Source organism: Cuculus canorus, chromosome 1, assembly GCF_017976375.1.
Source record: "Cuculus canorus isolate bCucCan1 chromosome 1, bCucCan1.pri, whole genome shotgun sequence".
In the NCBI taxonomy this organism is placed as follows: domain Eukaryota; kingdom Metazoa; phylum Chordata; class Aves; order Cuculiformes; family Cuculidae; genus Cuculus; species Cuculus canorus.
In genome coordinates, this window is record NC_071401.1 from 39,485,124 (window position 1) to 39,502,551 (window position 17,428).

Below are 17,428 nucleotides of genomic sequence, written 5' to 3' on the forward strand. Positions count from 1 at the left end.
CAGAATTTATGTGAGATTGCTATACTTGAGTATCAACTGAGAAAACTTTGGCACATAGACTTTACAAGCCACCAGGATATTTTGTGGAGAAGTGATACCAAAAATTCAGGTATCACCTCCAATTCCTGTTAGATCTTTCAGAACATGATATGTCTATTTTGTCAGTTAGATTCTGTATGTTTGGTGTAAATAAATACTAGAATAAAAAGACAGTTCATCTCCTGTAATAAACAAAACCTGAACTCAGATATTCTTGAACTGAATTTGCCTAGATCAGACCTGATCCATTAGGTATTACATATCTGCCCTCGTATACACTATGTCTAGATCAGCAGTTCTCCTGGAAAAGTAAGAAACCTAGAACTCATGAACCAATCTTACCTAGTACTTGAAACCTACGGTTCAGACAGGTAGAGTGTATCCGTAAAGAGTTGCTGAATGTAAACAGGTCATAGTTTTCATATCTTTAGCATCTGTTGTTTATACCCAAGAAAGCACATCAGGGGCAAGAAAATTAATTCCCCAGTTGCTGTCAACCGAGTTAGGGAACAGCAATAAACAGCTTACTGTAAGCCTCTAGCTACAATAAAATTGCTGTCAATAAAGTGTGGCTGATATGTTTTTGCTGTGCTAGAAGAATAGATTATTTGGAAGTAAAAATCTGAAATGGAAACTATAAAGATCTCTCCCTGTTCCTATATACAGGAGAACATTACCACAAAATTCCAATAGCATTAAACTCCTAGGATCCAGCTCTCACTCCCATGTGTGGCACACCATCTATTAGTGTTCATGAAACTTCAGCTTTGCACATTCAGCACAGATGAGACATCAGTGATTCTGATAAAAATCTTATGCATGTGAAACGTTTTAAGAGAAATGAAGCTTGCTAAGCTTTTAGTGTCTGTATCTGTACACACAAAATGTTCCCTACTCTAGTTTAGCATTCCTACTGTCACTATTGAAAATGGTATTATAGCTTAAGGGTTATGTTCAGATTTCCATTATAACCCCCAGTTTTCACATGCTCTTAACTTTCTGAAAAATTCTTCTTTTCAGCTGGAATTTTCCATGCTTGGTCTCAGCTCAAAGATGAATTTCTTTAGACAGTTGAGCAAAATCCGTTAACCTATTTTTCAGTTATACAAGGATAGAAAAAATACACCATACGTTTTCACCATTTCTTATATTCTAGTATAGATATAGATATATAAATACATAGAACTAAAAAAAAATTGAATTTCACATGCAGACATTTTCCCAGGTGACTAGTCCTCAACCAAGACTAATATCCATGCTAACACATAAAACAAATCAGGCATGAAAAAGAAAAATGGATTTTTTTTTTTTTTAATACTAAGCAGTAAAACAAGGCCACTAAAAATAATATCACGCACAGAATTATGGAATGCTATGGTTACAGAATTTTAATATTTTCAGGTGACGTAGACTCTGCACTGCTGTTTCAGTGCAGATTTCCATCAACTTACGCACCTTGAAATTGCTGCTCTCAGCGTATCAAATTAATAGTCATTAATGTTTTCAGCCTTTCTTTTCTCTTACATAAACCCTGAAGTTACAAATTTAAACACTCCAGAGTAAGATAACATCAATTACATTTGCCACAGAAAGCTTAAGTGATGTGCATTGATCAGCAGGAGCTTGGATATTCATTCCTTGATCAGGCAAAAAATCCTCTGACTGGAAAGAGTAAAGCAAGCTCCATAGTGCTTATGTTATTGAGTATATGAATAAAAATACACCTTAGTATGGAATGCATTTACTGTGTCAGTCAAGCCCCAAATCCTTAATTTCTGCCACCACGGCATAGAAATAAAAGGACAGTGTTAACATATATTTAGCTTTTCTGAATCTACTAGAACTGTGCACATTTCCAAAATTTCTAAACCATAGTTTTGATTCAGAAAAGTGCTTAGAGTGTGCTTACAGTTGTCTTTCTTGAAGACAACATCTGAAGTCATTTGGACTTTAAGAATCCACTTCAGTCTCACCACTTTAAATGGAAGTTAAACACATGACCAAATGCTATTTGATTAAGAATGAAGACTGAAGGTTTTGCTCAAAACCCATACTGATACATATTTTTAAACCTGTGCTATTTTTCTCTGCTTAAAACTGGGATAACATGGTAAATTTGGTCTTTATTTTTTTGTTATTTAATTTGGGGGGGGCACGTCTGTTTATTTGCTTTTTATGAGCTCTTTCAGATAGAAGAATACAACATGTTCGTCTTCTACTGTACTTCTATGTAGCTGTTTAATGTACTGACTCACTAATTTGAAGTGCATTTTGAAGTTCAATCAAATACCAAAAAGAACACTGATTGAGAAGTCTGCATAGATTTCAGTGTTCTTTATGAGTCCTAACACTGATTTTGGAAGCTTAGCTATATAAGCTGGTGGTGTGCAACATCTTTTCCATACACCTAATTATGTGAATTAGCATTTACAACAATCCCAAGTTCAAGTATTCAAAAATGCTCTTTTCAGGGCATCCACCAGGTTTACTGCAAGGTAGGCACTTGAAGAAGGCTTTGGTTTTTATACTGGGTACTTCTAAAACATCAGGCTGTGCAACTCAGAGTGACATGTAAAGACTTAACCACAGAATTTTCACTAAATTTATATGGATGATTGCACAGGAACTGCCCAGCAAAAAAAAAAAAAAACAAAACAAAAACAAAACCCAAAAAACCCCAACAAACCTAAGATATTTGTATTGAACACTCTATTTTTGAATTCTAAAAGCTTTCTGTCATAAGACCCAGTTCTAACAGATTTCTAGGGCCAAGCTTCCATTAAAAGTAACATTACTTCTCTTGAATGAAGTCCAAGTGTGGACTTCAGCCTCAGCTCCCTATTAATATTAATGTATCTGCAAGATACATTGAATGTGTATTTACCTTGGACTGAAAGAAACTGTAAGTAAAAATGGAGTCTGCTAGTATTTCTTAGAGATATATATTAATCCTATATTTCTTCTTTCCAAAATGTAATATCCTCCACAACAATTCCTGCACCCTTTGCAAATTACATAAAGAAAACTTGCCAAACAGAGGTAATTTAGTACAACTTCTAACATTTTATACAGAAAAATGGATTATTTTAAATCTCAAGAAAGCAGTACAGTGGCACAGAACTACGTAGCTCTTCCCAAAGGAATTAAAAAAAAATGTTTTTCAGATAATGTGGCATTAGCACATACTACTATTCAGTAGGATTTTAAAGTCTGAATACTTTGATTAAATGCCATACTCTATCACAATCCTAAAAGGACCTCTAAAAGTGTATTTAACTACTGTGCCAATGAATATTAGCTAAAATGCATCCTAACTTCAGGAACTACAGATGGAATAATAGGAAGGCTGATATTGATTACTAACATTGCTGGCTATACTCCTCCCGCCAGAAGTCACAAGTGAGCATAAAAAGATTGCATCCTGTCATACTCAGCATTAGGGAGAATAAAAGACACTATCTCCTTCCCCACAGAATAAAAACACACAAACTTGGTTCAGATAACTGTCTACCCAAGACAGTTGTGTTTTACAGTTACACATAATATTAGAGCTTTGGCAGGAAATTATCCAAATCATATGACATGAGTATCTGCTGACTTCAAAAAAGATTCAATAAGACTTCAGTGGAATTTTAATCAGGCCGATATACAGGTATAATGGCTGATATTACTAAACTGAAACCAGTGTATGTAATGTAATGTAATGTAATGTAGTGAACACAAGTAACTGAAAATACTGCCAGTAGGTTTCGGTCGATTGGTTGGTTTTTTTGTTTCCCCATATTCAGTTTCACTCTGCAGGGCTTATACATTCTGTCAGGTAAATAATTTTGTGGGTCTTAACTGCCTCTGGATGCTGTAAAGGATTAAATCTGAATTTCCTAAGGGAGTTTGACAGCCTTATTTAAGCTAAATTAACAACATCTCAGAACAGAAAAGGAATATGTGGGTTGGGGGTGTTACATTTTGTAACTTAAACTGCAGAGAAAACTTCAGCTGAGTAACCACAGATTATGTTGAGTTCTCTTACAAATTTTTTTTTTTTTTTAAATGGTTCTTTTTTTTCTTTTTTTTTAACTTACACTGACAGTATGTATGGTGCTGTGTAACAGCTTGAAGACGGCTCCGGGAGTACATATTTCTTTGAAGTCCTTAGAAAGGTTAAGGTTTTGTGAGAATCTTCTGCACTGTGTTCAGTGTCTCATTGTAAGTACGAGTTGTTTTGGAGCAGTTACTTTAGCAGAACTGCCTCAAAAGTGCTTGTTTTATCCTTAGTATCTTGTTAGTGTGACACCTTACAGATACTCAAAGTCGAGACACAGTTCTGGAAACGTCACATTCATCTCAAATAAGGCTAATGCAACAGCAAGAGAATGACTTTATCCTAAACTTGGCTACTGTCAGAATCTTTTTGCAAAGACAAGCCTAAATGTGTCTCACCTGATTCTCTAGGATTCATATTCCTAATAAATTCAGACAAATCACTGCCACTTCGGGTACAACACCAGCAGGGATATAAACACGACTCCCAACACCTACAAAGTCGGTGGAACGAAACTGAAGCGATAAGGAAGCTCGCCTTGCAAAGACGCAAACTCAACTACTGGCCACTCCGGTGCAACCATCATTAAATAAAAGGTTCTTTGGCTGTAATATCAGCTTGATCCTGCCTTCCCTCCCCCCTCCTTCCCTTTCCCTGGTTACTGCAGGGCTGGCACCGGGCCAGGGTAAGCGACGTGTTACCTTAGCGCCATCTACAGGCCGTGCCCACAACCACAGCCAGTGGCAAAAGACAAGCACCAATAAAATAAATTAGACAGCGCCGCGTTTAAATCTTTATTAGCAAGGAATTATTAGACCTAAGAAAAACTTAATGCTGGATTTGGTTGAAATATGAGTTTCTCAGCCTCCTAATCCCTCTTCATATGGCGTATTTCACAGTTTAAAATGAGTTATGACAGATCACTTACGCATTACTAACATGAGAAAACATTTACAATGGGCTGACTTTTTTTTTTCTACACAATTCAGATGCATTCAGACAACACGCTCCTTTCAAAAGTACGCTTTGGTGATTTTTTAAGATATGCAACAAACTGTCTATGCGATACCAACTTTAATCTATTACAACAAAATCATTTTGAACTCAAAACAGAGGAAGACTTCCGTATGGCTTAGTTCTATCCTACCAACACACTACGTGCTTCACAGATGAAGTAGCTTGGAAATTCGGCTGTCTTTGTTAGGGAAAAGGATTAACCCCTTTAGTAACACTAACTTAACAGAGTTCCAAATCAGCTTGAACTATAAAAGAAACTCAAGCCAACTCACTTTGATATTTGAAAATGAATGTACATATCGCTTCAATCTTGAAACAGTCAATTTTTCTGACTGAATTTTGGCATATAAGGAAACAGTTTTTCTTCTTCAGTAACTTTTACATTTGGACAGTCAGATGCTGGGGAGAAAAAAAAAAAAGCCTTTTTTTTCCAGTTCTGTTTATGCACGTGTATGTGCATGTGCACATGTACAGATGCATAACAGTCCATAAACAATCAGTATTCTTCAAAACCCAAAATATTAGAGGCATTTCAGAAATGCATGGTAAATGATAAAATGATCAAGAGTTTTTTTTTTTTTTTGTTTTGGTTGTTTGTTTTTTTTTGTTCCCCCCATAATATAACTAAATTAACTTAGACTGAAACAATAAAACCCACAACATACTGGCACTTTTAATACTGGTTGATCGGGCACTTGTATGTAGTACTTATAGACCAGTAAAAGTGCTCGTTTACCTGTCTGGTGTGTAAGGGGCCCTTTGTCTTGAAGCCTCCTTGGGAACTGCACTCTGAGGCACTGAAGTGATCTGAACTAGTGGAAGAGCGTTTGGAAAGGGTGTCACAACCACCAACAAAGGTGTTGTCCAATGGGAGTTCCTGAATCACATGGTGCTTCTTCACTGACACTGGAGTGTCAGGTTTGAGATGAAAAGCAGACTGTGGAGAGGCAGATTTGTAATGCTTGGCAAGATCAGGACTGTTAGGCTTAAAGGTTGTTGGTGGTGCTGTGCCCCAATCAAATCTTCCTATACTTTGTTCCTCCAGCTCCGCTGGAAGGCTTATTGTCCCGTTGATAGGTTCATGAACTGCATCATCAGGTTTGGACTCCTCAATTGTCACAAAGTTCAAAAGAGAGCTCTTCGGAGATTTCCTTTTCTTCCTTTTCTTTTTCTTGTTTTGCTTGTTCTCCTGATTGGGAGACATCCACTCAGCACCCTGCTTGCTCCTCTGGGCAGCTTTGAATCTGGATGCATGTCGACAGCGAACGAGAACTGTGACAAATATAACAACTATGACAACCATGGCGCCTGCCACAATGGCGATCATGATCGTGAGATAGTCCTCGTTTTGGTAGGGTTGGTTACTGTCCCCTATGTTCCGATCCAAAGGTGTTTCCATAGTCCTGCGTATCAAGTCATAAATATAAGAGGCATTTCCAGCAGTATCATTTACATACAAAAACACAAGCACAAGAGTATGCAAGGATTTGGGATAACCCAAATCACTTATGTTGACAACTAAACGATGAAGCCCCACATCATTAGGAGTTGGTTTTTCTTCCAGAGTGATATTACCTGTCACTGGATCAATCCGAAACAAACCCTTGTTATTTCCGCTTACAATTGTGTACTTAAGCTCGGCGTTCATTCCAGTGTCTATATCCACAGCAAACACTTCGGCTACCACCGATCCTGGAATTGCTGAGAGTGGCACTAGCTTAAAAGAAGTATTAGAAGGTGGGTAGATGACAACGGGGCTGTTATCGTTAACATCCATTACATTTATGGTTACTTTTGCTGTAGAAGAGCGAGGAGGTTGCCCTCCATCTACTGCCTTAACATCAAAGGTGTAGGAGCTCTGCTGTTCTCGATCAAAAGAAACATTGGATTTTATAACTCCAGAGTATGGATCCAGCACAAAGTTTTCATTGTCATTCAAGATGGAAAGAGTCACCGCTTTGTTTTCCCCGGCATCTGCATCGGTCACTGTGATCACCCCCACCGTGCTATACTTTGGTAAGTTCTCTGATACGAAAAACTGGAAGTGATTATGAGTAAATTTGGGACTGTTGTCATTTTCATCCAACACAGTAACGATTACAGCTGCTTGACTTTGCAAAGGAGGGGTGCCATTGTCTCGGGCTGTAACAGTGAAAATGAAACGCTCCTGCTCCTCTCTGTCAAAAACTCTGGAGGCTGTCAAAACTCCTGTTTTTCGATCCAGATCAAAAAAGGAGGCATTAGGGCCAAGCTGATAAACAATGTCTGCATTTTTCCCACTGTCTTCATCTGTGGCACTAATAGTTGTTAAGTATAGACCACGACGGTTGTTTTCAGAAACTGACAGCTCAATTACAGGCTGGCTGAAAATCGGAGGGTTGTCATTTTCATCCTCCAGTTTAACTCTTACCAGGGCAGTCTGGTTCAAACTGGGCTTGCCAGAATCAGAAGCAACAATTTTAAAGCTGAATTCTTTGGTGCCCTCATAGTCCAACAAGGAAGAGGTCTCTAACAAATACTGGTTGTCGTAAACTGCCTTCAAGTGGAAGGGAACCTCTCTCTCAATGAAACAGATCACTTTGCCATTAACATCAGTGTCCTTATCTGAAACCGTAATTAGGGCAATCTTTGTATTGATGGGATCTTTCTCAGATAAGTACACTGTGCCATTGATGGGACTTATTATGTACCTGAGGTCTATGTTAGGAGGGTTATCATTTACATCAGTGACATTGATGGTAACAGTTGCACGAGCTGGTGTAGAGCTACCATCACTAGCCAGCACTGTCACTTTGTGAATAGCAGTCTCTTCTCGATCTAAGGACCTCTGAACTGTAATCAGCCCTGTGGTGTTGTTTAAAGCAAAAAATCTTTTGGTTGCAGGGGCGACTTGGGCACCAAAAATATATCTGATTTCTGCATTGCTTCCTATATCTGCATCTGTAGCATGAAGCTGAATAACAGAAGTGCCTACAGGGGCATTCTCTGGTATATGAACCTCTACTTGACTCTCTTTAAACACTGGCCTGTTATCATTGACATCACTTACTGTGACTTGAAGGATGGCTGTGCTGGATTTCTGGGGGGTACCTCCATCCTCCACTTTGATTTTCATCACATAGGTGTCCTTTTGCTCTCTGTCCAAGTTCTGCTGCACAATTAGCTGAGGCCATTTCTCTCCTTCTGGAGTTTCTACAATATCCAGTCCAAAGACACTCTGCCCATTTAACAACTCGTAGTGCTGTACACCGTTGAAACCTGTGTCGGGATCTGTTGCTGATGGGATTGGAAAGCGACTGTTGATCAGAGTGTTTTCTGGGATGGAGATATTGATGACAGGAGATGGAAACATAGGTGCATTGTCATTAGTATCCTTTACAATGATTTTTATTTTGATCAGCCTAAAAAAGTCATTGGGGAGAATCACCACTTCAAGTTCAAAGAAACACTCATTTTCTTCTGCATAGGAAGCTCCAGCACAGAGTTTTTCTCTGTCTATTCTGTTGGACGTTGTAAAGATTTCCCCAGTGGTACTGGACACTTTGACCAGAGGGGCATCCCCTGCTTTAGACACCAGTCTGTAGACAAGACTGGCACTGGTCCCCGTGGCAGCATTGATGTGAGAAATGTTCAGGTCCTTTGGTATGTTCCCTATGGGTACGTTTTCAGGCAGCTCTTCTCTAATAGTGTAGATAAGTTCTTGAGCTATAGCAGAATCCAGCCTTAAACAGGCAATCAAAGCAGCCAACAGGTAAAAATCCCTCAGGTCCATGATAATGTTCCTATTCTCTTTTCCCAGATTTTAGGACTTAAAGGTTTCCAGAGAGGAATGATGCGCGATTTGCAAGAGGAGGCATGCATGGACTGCAGGATGCATTACATCTCATTTCTTATTTGGAGACAACACTGTCAACACAACCACACAGAACAGCATTATTGGTTTTTTAGGCATGACAAATCCACAATCTCCAACTACTACTTCTTTTTGCAATGCATGCTTGCAGCAGTACATTTTCCTGCTGCTCACTTTTACAAGGAATCCCTCCAGACAAATGCACCAATACCCCACTGGCTGTATTTACACAGAGTAAGAACTGAAATAACTACCTGCAGGATTAAGGGTAGTTACAGTTTTGACACATACTTTCTGAATAATTTCTTGGTACACCATGTAATCTGTGAAGTGCATTCCCCCTCTACCCTCCTCCACCCAGAGATTTGGTGCAAGTAAAATATCTTCCCGCACTACTTCTGGACTGTAACTGCTATGTCAGCTGCCAAATATAATTTGTTGTTTCCTTCCATACACATTTTTAAGCTCTTGCAAACCAGATTTTTCTCTGCTCCTTGTGCTTGTGCCTTGCATTCCCCTTTACAGCTATCGAACTGGGATATAACCACCCGGACATGCTGCTGCAGCAGCAGTCGTCACTGGCTACTTCACATCCCTATTAACTGATGAGACAATAACAGGACTTACAGTTTCTTACACTCTCAGCTCAGTGTTTCCTCTCCAGATGTTGGATACTCCTCCTTCTGTTTAATAACCTTAAACTTTATATGGTTGCTTTTAAACACAATATATTTCAAGAGGCTGGAGATTCAAAATGCAACTTAGGTGCAGCCAGCATGTTTACAGACGGGGGGGGGGGGGGGGGGGGGGGGGAATGTATTTTCTCTTGACAAGAGGGGTTAAAAAAGCGGCAGCCTTTACCTATTGACTCTGATCTCCCTTCAGGATATTAGCAGCTGCCACACATAAATACTGCAGACTAATAATGGAGGTGAAAAAAAAAAAAAAAAGAAAAAAAAAAAAAAGAAAAGAAAGCGACAGACAGACTTCTCTTTGCATGCTCTGCTAACCGCGAATTACTCGGGTGCAAAGCTGCCAGCACCTTACAGTTTGGCAGAACCGAGCAGACCCTAAGCACTGATCTTATCTGCATTAAGCTGCACGGTAGCTGATGCCTGTGATTACTTCCAGCAGAGTGATGCAGGTAGGGATGCAGAGACAGCGTGTAGGTGAGCCTTTGCCACCAACATGAACTGAATCTGAAACACTGATTCTTTCCTTAGATAAATATACTGTGTTGGCTTTTTTTTTTCTTTTTTTTTTTTTTTTCTTTCCTAAACGAAAAGCATGGCAGTGTATGGGTAACTTTGCACTTACGTTGGTTGTCTACCTTTGACGATCTGCTGCAGCTACGCAATGATCTGTTCCAGCAGATACAGCACAATGGATCTGGTAAACCACCAGTTTCGAGAAATCAGCAGCAGCCAAACGCTTCCTCCTCCAGATATGTGTTGCTTCGGGGTGGCAAATTAGCAACTCCAGGGAACAAATTCACAGTTCTGTCGTTAGTCATCCTCTCCACGTTTCATTTCTAGCAAGCGGCGATCCTTCGGGTGGATAACTTGCACGCGACACCCCAAACAAACAGCAAGCGAAAAATCCGGTGCACTTCTTTAGACCGGGGGTATTTTCCACTCTGCACTGCACACGATTTCCATGTCTCTCACAGCAGAGACGGCTACATGAAGTCTGCAACTTCTTACTGGAAATGACAAGAGTTGGTCTGGCGATGCTTCTCTGTCCCTCTATATCTCTGGGGTGGGAAAAAAATAATAATAATTAAAAAAAAAAATCCTAATAGGTTATTGCTTTAGTGACGGGGGGAAGCGACGGCGCTTTCCCTCCCAGCCTCTCTCCCTCACACGCGCTCTCTCCTTCTCTCCCTCTCTCTCTGAACTGAAATTCTTGATATAACTCTCAATAAGCCCAGAGGGAGGGTGTGAGCGGCGCTAAGCCCCCCCTCCCGCCGCACCGCATTGGCCCGCGCCGGCGGGGGCGGTGGATGGCGGAGCGCTGCCCTGGCATTGGCCGCCGGGCACGTCGCTCGCCGGGCAGCCGGGGCGGCGGGGCGAGCGTGCGGCTCCGCGCCGAGCGGAAGGGTTGTGGGGATACGGGGAGCAGCGCCGGGGCGGCGGGGGGATGGGAGGAAGAGGGTAGCGGCGTCTGCGGAGACGGCGACCTGGCTGGCGGGCGCTCCGCGGTCAGGGGCGCAGCATCCCTGAGGCTGGGAGCGCAGCATCCCGGTGGGTGGGAGCGCAGCATCCCTGAGGCTGGGAGCGCAGCATCCCTGAGCGCGGGAGCGCAGCATCCCCGAGCGTGGGAGCGCAGCATCCCTGAGGCTGGGAGCGCAGCGTCCCTGAGCGCGGGAGCGCAGCATCCCCGAGAGTGGGAACGCAGCATCCCTAATTGCGGGAGCGCAGCATCCCCGAGAGTGGGAGCGCAGCATCCCGGAGGGTGAGAGGGCAGCATCCCGGAGGGTTGGGAGGGCAGCGGGTGTCGGAGTCTCCCCGGTGAGCGCAGAGTTGGGGCACAAAAGCTCATTGGGTTTGCGAGTGGTCCCGGAGTCATTCCGAAAAATCAGGATTTGTTGTGGGGTTGGGTTGAGAGATGGAGGTGAGGGGGGTTGGGAGGGGGTGTCTCTATCGGTTCGGGGCCGCGGGTGTGCGCGCAGCCTCCGCGGGGCCGGCTCCGCGCCGGAGGGAACCCCCTGCCCCGGCCCCTCCGCCGCGCGGTTCGACTTTATATTTAATACATGCCCTTTCATCTATAATTTACGCTGCTCTGACTCCAGCCCTGTCTCAGCTCCCATTTACGCCTGCACACCTTTCTCCTTCCCGAAGGGTCAGCCGAGATACTCACCGAAGGAACGAGAGAGCTGCTCTGCTGGTTTGGGTTTTGTCTGCTTAAACATTGAACTGGAAAACATTCCTCTCAGTGGTTTGATAAATAATAAAAGTGATCATTTCGCCTTCCCTGTGAATGACACAGGTAAATTATCCAGCTAGCCACAAAGAAGCATCACATGCCTGGAAGACGGTGTAATAGAATGCCAATGTGTTACGATATGAGTGACCTCAAAAGTGTGACAAGAAGATGATTATAGTGCATTATATATAGTGCATTATATGTGGTACCTTTTTCAACGTTTTCTGAAGCATGAATGAACCTTCATTTGACTGTGCTTTTATTGCTAGCTTTTCTGAGCTTGAACTTGCAAGCCGTGTGACACTGTAGCTATCCAATTGAGTATGCCTGGGTACACGGCCACGCTGGCTGCTGTTTCTGGTTAAGCCTTTCAAATAAATATGCATACAAAACCCAAAAATAACTTCAGCATTTGACTTTTTCTGTGTGCAGTATTATATCTAGATAATTTATACATCTTCAGCTGGCCAGCTAAAGATCCGAGTTCCTACCCTGAAGATTTTAGATTTTCAGATGCAGGCTTCTACCTTTAGACTCCAGTATGAATGTGTACGTAGGATGCATTGTTAATTGGTGCTGGAAGTTGCTTGTATCTGTCAGAGGTCAGTGCCTTGCATGGCTTGGTTTTGTGTGGTACATACTGATACATGTACATATTTTTGCTAGTCATATGGATGCAGATGCTGTGTATGTGAACGTTGCAAATCTGTAATCCCATCATGTGGAAAGATTAAACAGTCTTGGTTTTGCTGTTCTTTGTGTTTAAAAGACTCCTGTTACAGAGAGACACACAAAAAAATTGATCTTGGTTTTGATGACATCAAGTAATGGTAGCAAACGGAACTGAATCTAATAATAGTTTAAGAAAATGTTCATTATGTAATACAGGAAGGATGGCTGGAGCCCCAGCATTGAATGTCAACCAAGTGACACGAAGGAGCAACCTTACTGCCAAACCGCTTTTAGAAAAAAAATTCTGTGAATGAATTAAGTGTGCAGTTCCTTCATCCTTTAAAATACAAAGCAGAACAGCCATTAATAAAGAAGATAATTAGAACTACTAGCATTCTGTGTAATGCAGTCTTCTGAAATACGGCATGTTTATGTATGCGTTAATAATGCACACATTTTTCCTGACACTAGTCATATCACAGCAGTATGGCATCACAGACGTTTTATAGCCTCATTCTAGTAACATCACAGACATATAACATTCTTATTCTAATCACACCATAGTCATTTCAATGTCACACTGTAGTCACATCACATAGCCTGGTAATAATTATTTAACTTTATTGCTAAGCTGAATAGTTTTCTGTTTGCTCAGGGATGACTTTAACTTGTAGTCAGAACTGATTAGCACATGCTCATAAATGAGTTCTCATGTACACAGGGTTAACCTCATGAAAAGTTAGGAAGAAAAAAAAAAAAGTAAAATTTCAGCAAACTAGCGGCTGTTGGATTTAAACCCAATACAGTCACAAGTCACAATAATAGCATATTTCTGCTATTTTTCTAATATTATTTTAGAAAGCCAGAGATGTTTACGTGCAGATTTGTCACGTTAATGTTTATGTTCTTGCTTTAAATTGCTGTAGTTCTTTAACTAATCATATATGATTAACCTCATGGAAGAAGCGGGTCTTCAGACTATAGTGTTTGCACAACAGATTGTAAATTTGAGGCCCAGAGTACCAAAGGGACTTGAACTGTCACAACTCCTTCTAATAACGGTAGAAAATTAATAGAAAGGGCTGGCATCCTGAGCAGGAGTTGGAATTGCCCAGTGCAGCATTATGCTTCCTCTGAAATGTGAGGAACTGCTCTCAGACATTTCCCATGTTCATTTGAATAGCCATGGTTTATTCTCCAGTAAATGTTTATTTGCTCACTGTTATATTTGAGAAGAACTACAGTATTTGATGTTATGCTAGCCTCAAATGCATCTATGTACTATTATTTATACGGTTACTTAATAGTCTCCTTTCTTTACCATTATGTATTAGTCTTTTGTCTGCATATAAGAACACCGGATTCCTAATCACATCATAACCTATTAAAATGACTTCTGTATTATAGCATATTAACTATTCATCCACATCATTGCTTGTTATCTTCGCCTCCATATTATTATGTATCAAATTCTTTTCCATATCATATTTGACTCAAATTCTAGCATGGTAGAAACTGACTCCAATTATTCTGTACTAGCTATAGTCAAATTGCACTAAATGGAATTGCTTACATTGTATCATACTGGCTACAGGCTCACACAATGCATTATACATGAAACTGATTCACATTATGCTTAGCTAACTGAAGACTTTAATCTTGAAGTGTTGAGCACAAAATGCTATCATTCTTCACTGAACTGGCTCTGGTCACTTGATCATTTTGTACCTGCGATTGCTTCTTACAGGCTGTTATTATTAAAGCAAAATGGCTTTTCCTCTCCTGCAGTTTTACCACTTTCTATGGAAAGCCGATTCGTATGCTAATGAACGAGCTCTTTTACTTTATGTCAGTGCCACCATGACATTGGCAGCTGACCTATGGTGCACCTATAGTGTGTCCCCTTCAGTCCCACATAGTGAAAATAGGCATTATAAACACTTGCTTGTGTGTTTGAATAGCAGGTTATGTGCAAGCTATTTAGCAGTCCTTACTATTATCACTGGAGGCCTTATTTCTTAAATGTTGCTCGAATCATTTGCAAATGCAGCCTTGGTCCTGTCTCCAGTAGGAATTATTCAAGGCCAAGCTGCTGGTTCTGCCAAGGCTGGCTAGGGTGTTTGTGGTGTTGTCCCTGGAAAGAGAAGAGTTTTGGAGTTCAGCGTGGCAGGTAAGAATACTATCCGTTATGGATAGTACTTCATCCATGAAGCAGTCCACCTCCACAGGGCAGATGTTTGCTCTGCTCAAGCTATAGCACTGGCATTACTCTGTCCTTGACTTGGGCTTCTGCCACAGTTCAGTTTCATAGTAATCTCAGGAAATCCAGTTCTTACAAGAAGTACTGGGCCAAAAAAAAGTGATGCTTATCATCTGCTGTGCTACTAACCCCTAAAACTTCAGGGAGTCTATGAAGATGAGAGAGGAGAATGACACAAAAGTGGGAGTGGTATACAGAGAGTGTTGTGGAGCCTGTGTTTTTTGCATATCCTTACAAGCATGTTTCTCTTGACGAGCATGCTGCCTGTGCCTGAACTTTTTACTCACAATGGTTTAGATTTCAGAAGCTTGCTTCAGAGTTTTCTTGTCTTCTTGTGTGTAGGAATTGAACCTGGAATCCTTATTTATATGAGTATTTCAAATAAGTGAAGTCAATAAAAATATTTTGTGTAATGCAAACCATAGGTAACTACAGCATTTCAAAAAGCCAGGTAATTGAATTATAAATGATATTTATTTAATACACTTATTTTTATAATTTCAAAATTTATTTAATTGGTTTTCAATCTGGTTGTAAGAGTGCTAGGAAAGGAAAACCACTTAAGCAAACACTTTTGGACTGTGTATTAATACATACTCTTAAATAAACAGCAGTAGCTAAGTCAGTTAATGATGAATAATTTAATCAAATTGAGATGATGAGATGGGGCAATAGCTGCAGAATCAAGCCCTTTTAATATGTCTTTCGTCAGGAAAATAAACTCAGTCCTTGGATAATCAAATCACAAAAGGGGTGGGTGATGACCTTTATTCCATTTGAATGGCAGAACTAAATTTAACTGAATTTGCCATTTTTTTTGACTGACAAAGATTGCAAATGTCAGTTCATGGCTCTGAAGGGTCTACAAATGCACAAGCTGAAAACTGGCATTTTGCTGTGCCAGTGTTTAATCCCTGTCACTGTACAATACAGCAAGGTGCCGAACTCCATTAATTATTGCTGTTTATTTAAAGGTACAGATTAATGTACAAACTTGAATTGTTTGCTTGAAAGTGTTAGGGATTTTTTCTCCCTCACGGGGCTTTTGTAACTGTTTGGTAAAACAATAAAAATCAATTTGAATATGGCAAAAAGAGAATAATAAACAAGTGTTGTTTAAAATGCAATTATTGGACCACTTAAAAGAGGTGTAAATGCATGTGGCACAAAAATAAAAAAAATGTTTTACTTTACTACCCTAATGTTAGTTATTATGGTGGAAAGAGCTGATGAATCAGAATACAGAAACAGAATACAGATTCCAACCAGTGTGCTTTTGTGTGAAGTGAAAATTTTCCAAGACCTGCAAATAACCTGTCTTATTGATGCTTTATTGTTTAAGAATGGGAGAAGGAAAAAGACAGAGAAAGAAAGGAAGTCTAAAGGTTTTCAGACAAAATGATGTCCGAAGACGCCTTTACTAAAGCATTTTAATTTCCATCAAAGCAGTGATGTAAATCTGATTGATGGAGTTATGCTAATACAATGTTGACAGGATCAGAATGAGACTCAAAGCATGGGATGAGACCTCCTTCAGGGATTTACTTTGTTTTTCTGCTTTCAACTTCTGACCTTCTACTTGCTTGCACAGAAAATAGAAAATGCTCATTTTAATCAATAAATATACTTACACTAACTTGCATTAGTGAGACTGACATCTTTACATCCAGACTTGAACCTAAATATCTTCTGTTTTTCAGTCCTACTCTGATGTCAGCCATGCCTCACCATTTACAAAAGGTTACTAAGGTAGTGAAGCTTGATCAAACTGTATGTCCTCTGGGGGAAAAAAATACTCTTTTGACATAGACGTAGCTGTATTGTTTGAATTACAGATAGGCAGGCAGATAAATGACTAATTTCTGTTTAAAAGCGTTGTGCTGTCCTGATTGCTGGTTCTTATTTCTAACACTTTTTGCTTTTCTTAACATAATGGTTAAAGCAAGGGATCTAAGGTTTCAAGGTTTTATCTTTCGGGGGTAGTATGTTTTGCAATATGATGGTAGAAATGTTACAACAGCTCCAGTTTTTCATGGAGCGGATTATGCCTGTCTACTTACCATGCTCATGCACTGAAGGGAAGAAAGCAGATTGCTGAACCACATTCCTTTTCCATTCCCCAGTGGTGTTGCTGTGATTCTCAAAGAACCTTTGTTCTTCAGGGCTCCAGAGTCGAAAAAGAGAAGGTGTGTACCTTCTTCCTATGGGTGACAGTGCCCTGGCTTTGTATGTGCCACCATGTTCTGGGGAAGTACTTAGTTGTAATTTTGGCTTTCTGTATGCTGATTACTCTCAGAACTCCTCTTGATGTGGAAGCCAGAATTCTGCAGTGTCCATGCAGAGCTGAGCCTGAAAGAAAGGAGAAATCCAAATGAAATTACTCTCATTAAAACAATGAGGGAAAATTACACGTCTGTGTTTGGTGTGCATTCAGGGAATAGGAAATGTCACCAAGTATCTTCATATTCGTGTATGCACTCTTCAGTATTCTAAAAATATTTAGATTCTGAACAAGAGAAAAAAAATCTAAGAGACCCTAACTCCACAATTTGACTTCTCCATAGATTTTCACTGTTCCATTCAGTGATTTGTTGGCCAAGTTCATGACAGGCAGAAGTCT

The 17,428-nt window shown here is 40.4% G+C and overlaps 1 protein-coding gene and 1 long non-coding RNA gene across 7 annotated transcripts in view; one reads left to right on the top strand and one right to left on the bottom strand.

The window, feature by feature from the left end:
* The window catches only part of PCDH9 (protocadherin 9), a 685,822-nt gene extending 675,000 nt beyond the window's left edge, over nt 1-10,822 (bottom strand). For all 6 annotated transcript variants that reach the window (XM_054072403.1, XM_009561447.2, XM_054072398.1 and 3 more), the window contains exons 1-2: nt 10,269-10,822; nt 5,835-9,004 (exon numbers count right to left, since the gene is read on the bottom strand). In XM_054072403.1, the coding sequence (XP_053928378.1) occupies nt 5,835-8,870 (3,036 nt within the window). In that variant the 5' untranslated portion in view covers nt 8,871-9,004; nt 10,269-10,822. The remainder of the gene's footprint in view (nt 1-5,834; nt 9,005-10,268) is intronic.
* A 275-nt stretch (nt 10,823-11,097) lies between these two features.
* Nucleotides 11,098-12,838, top strand: LOC128854399 (uncharacterized). The gene is made up of 2 exons (XR_008453466.1): nt 11,098-11,194; nt 11,792-12,838. It is a non-coding gene; the product is annotated as an uncharacterized LOC128854399 (long non-coding RNA).
* The last annotated feature ends 4,590 nt before the right edge of the window (nt 12,839-17,428 follow it).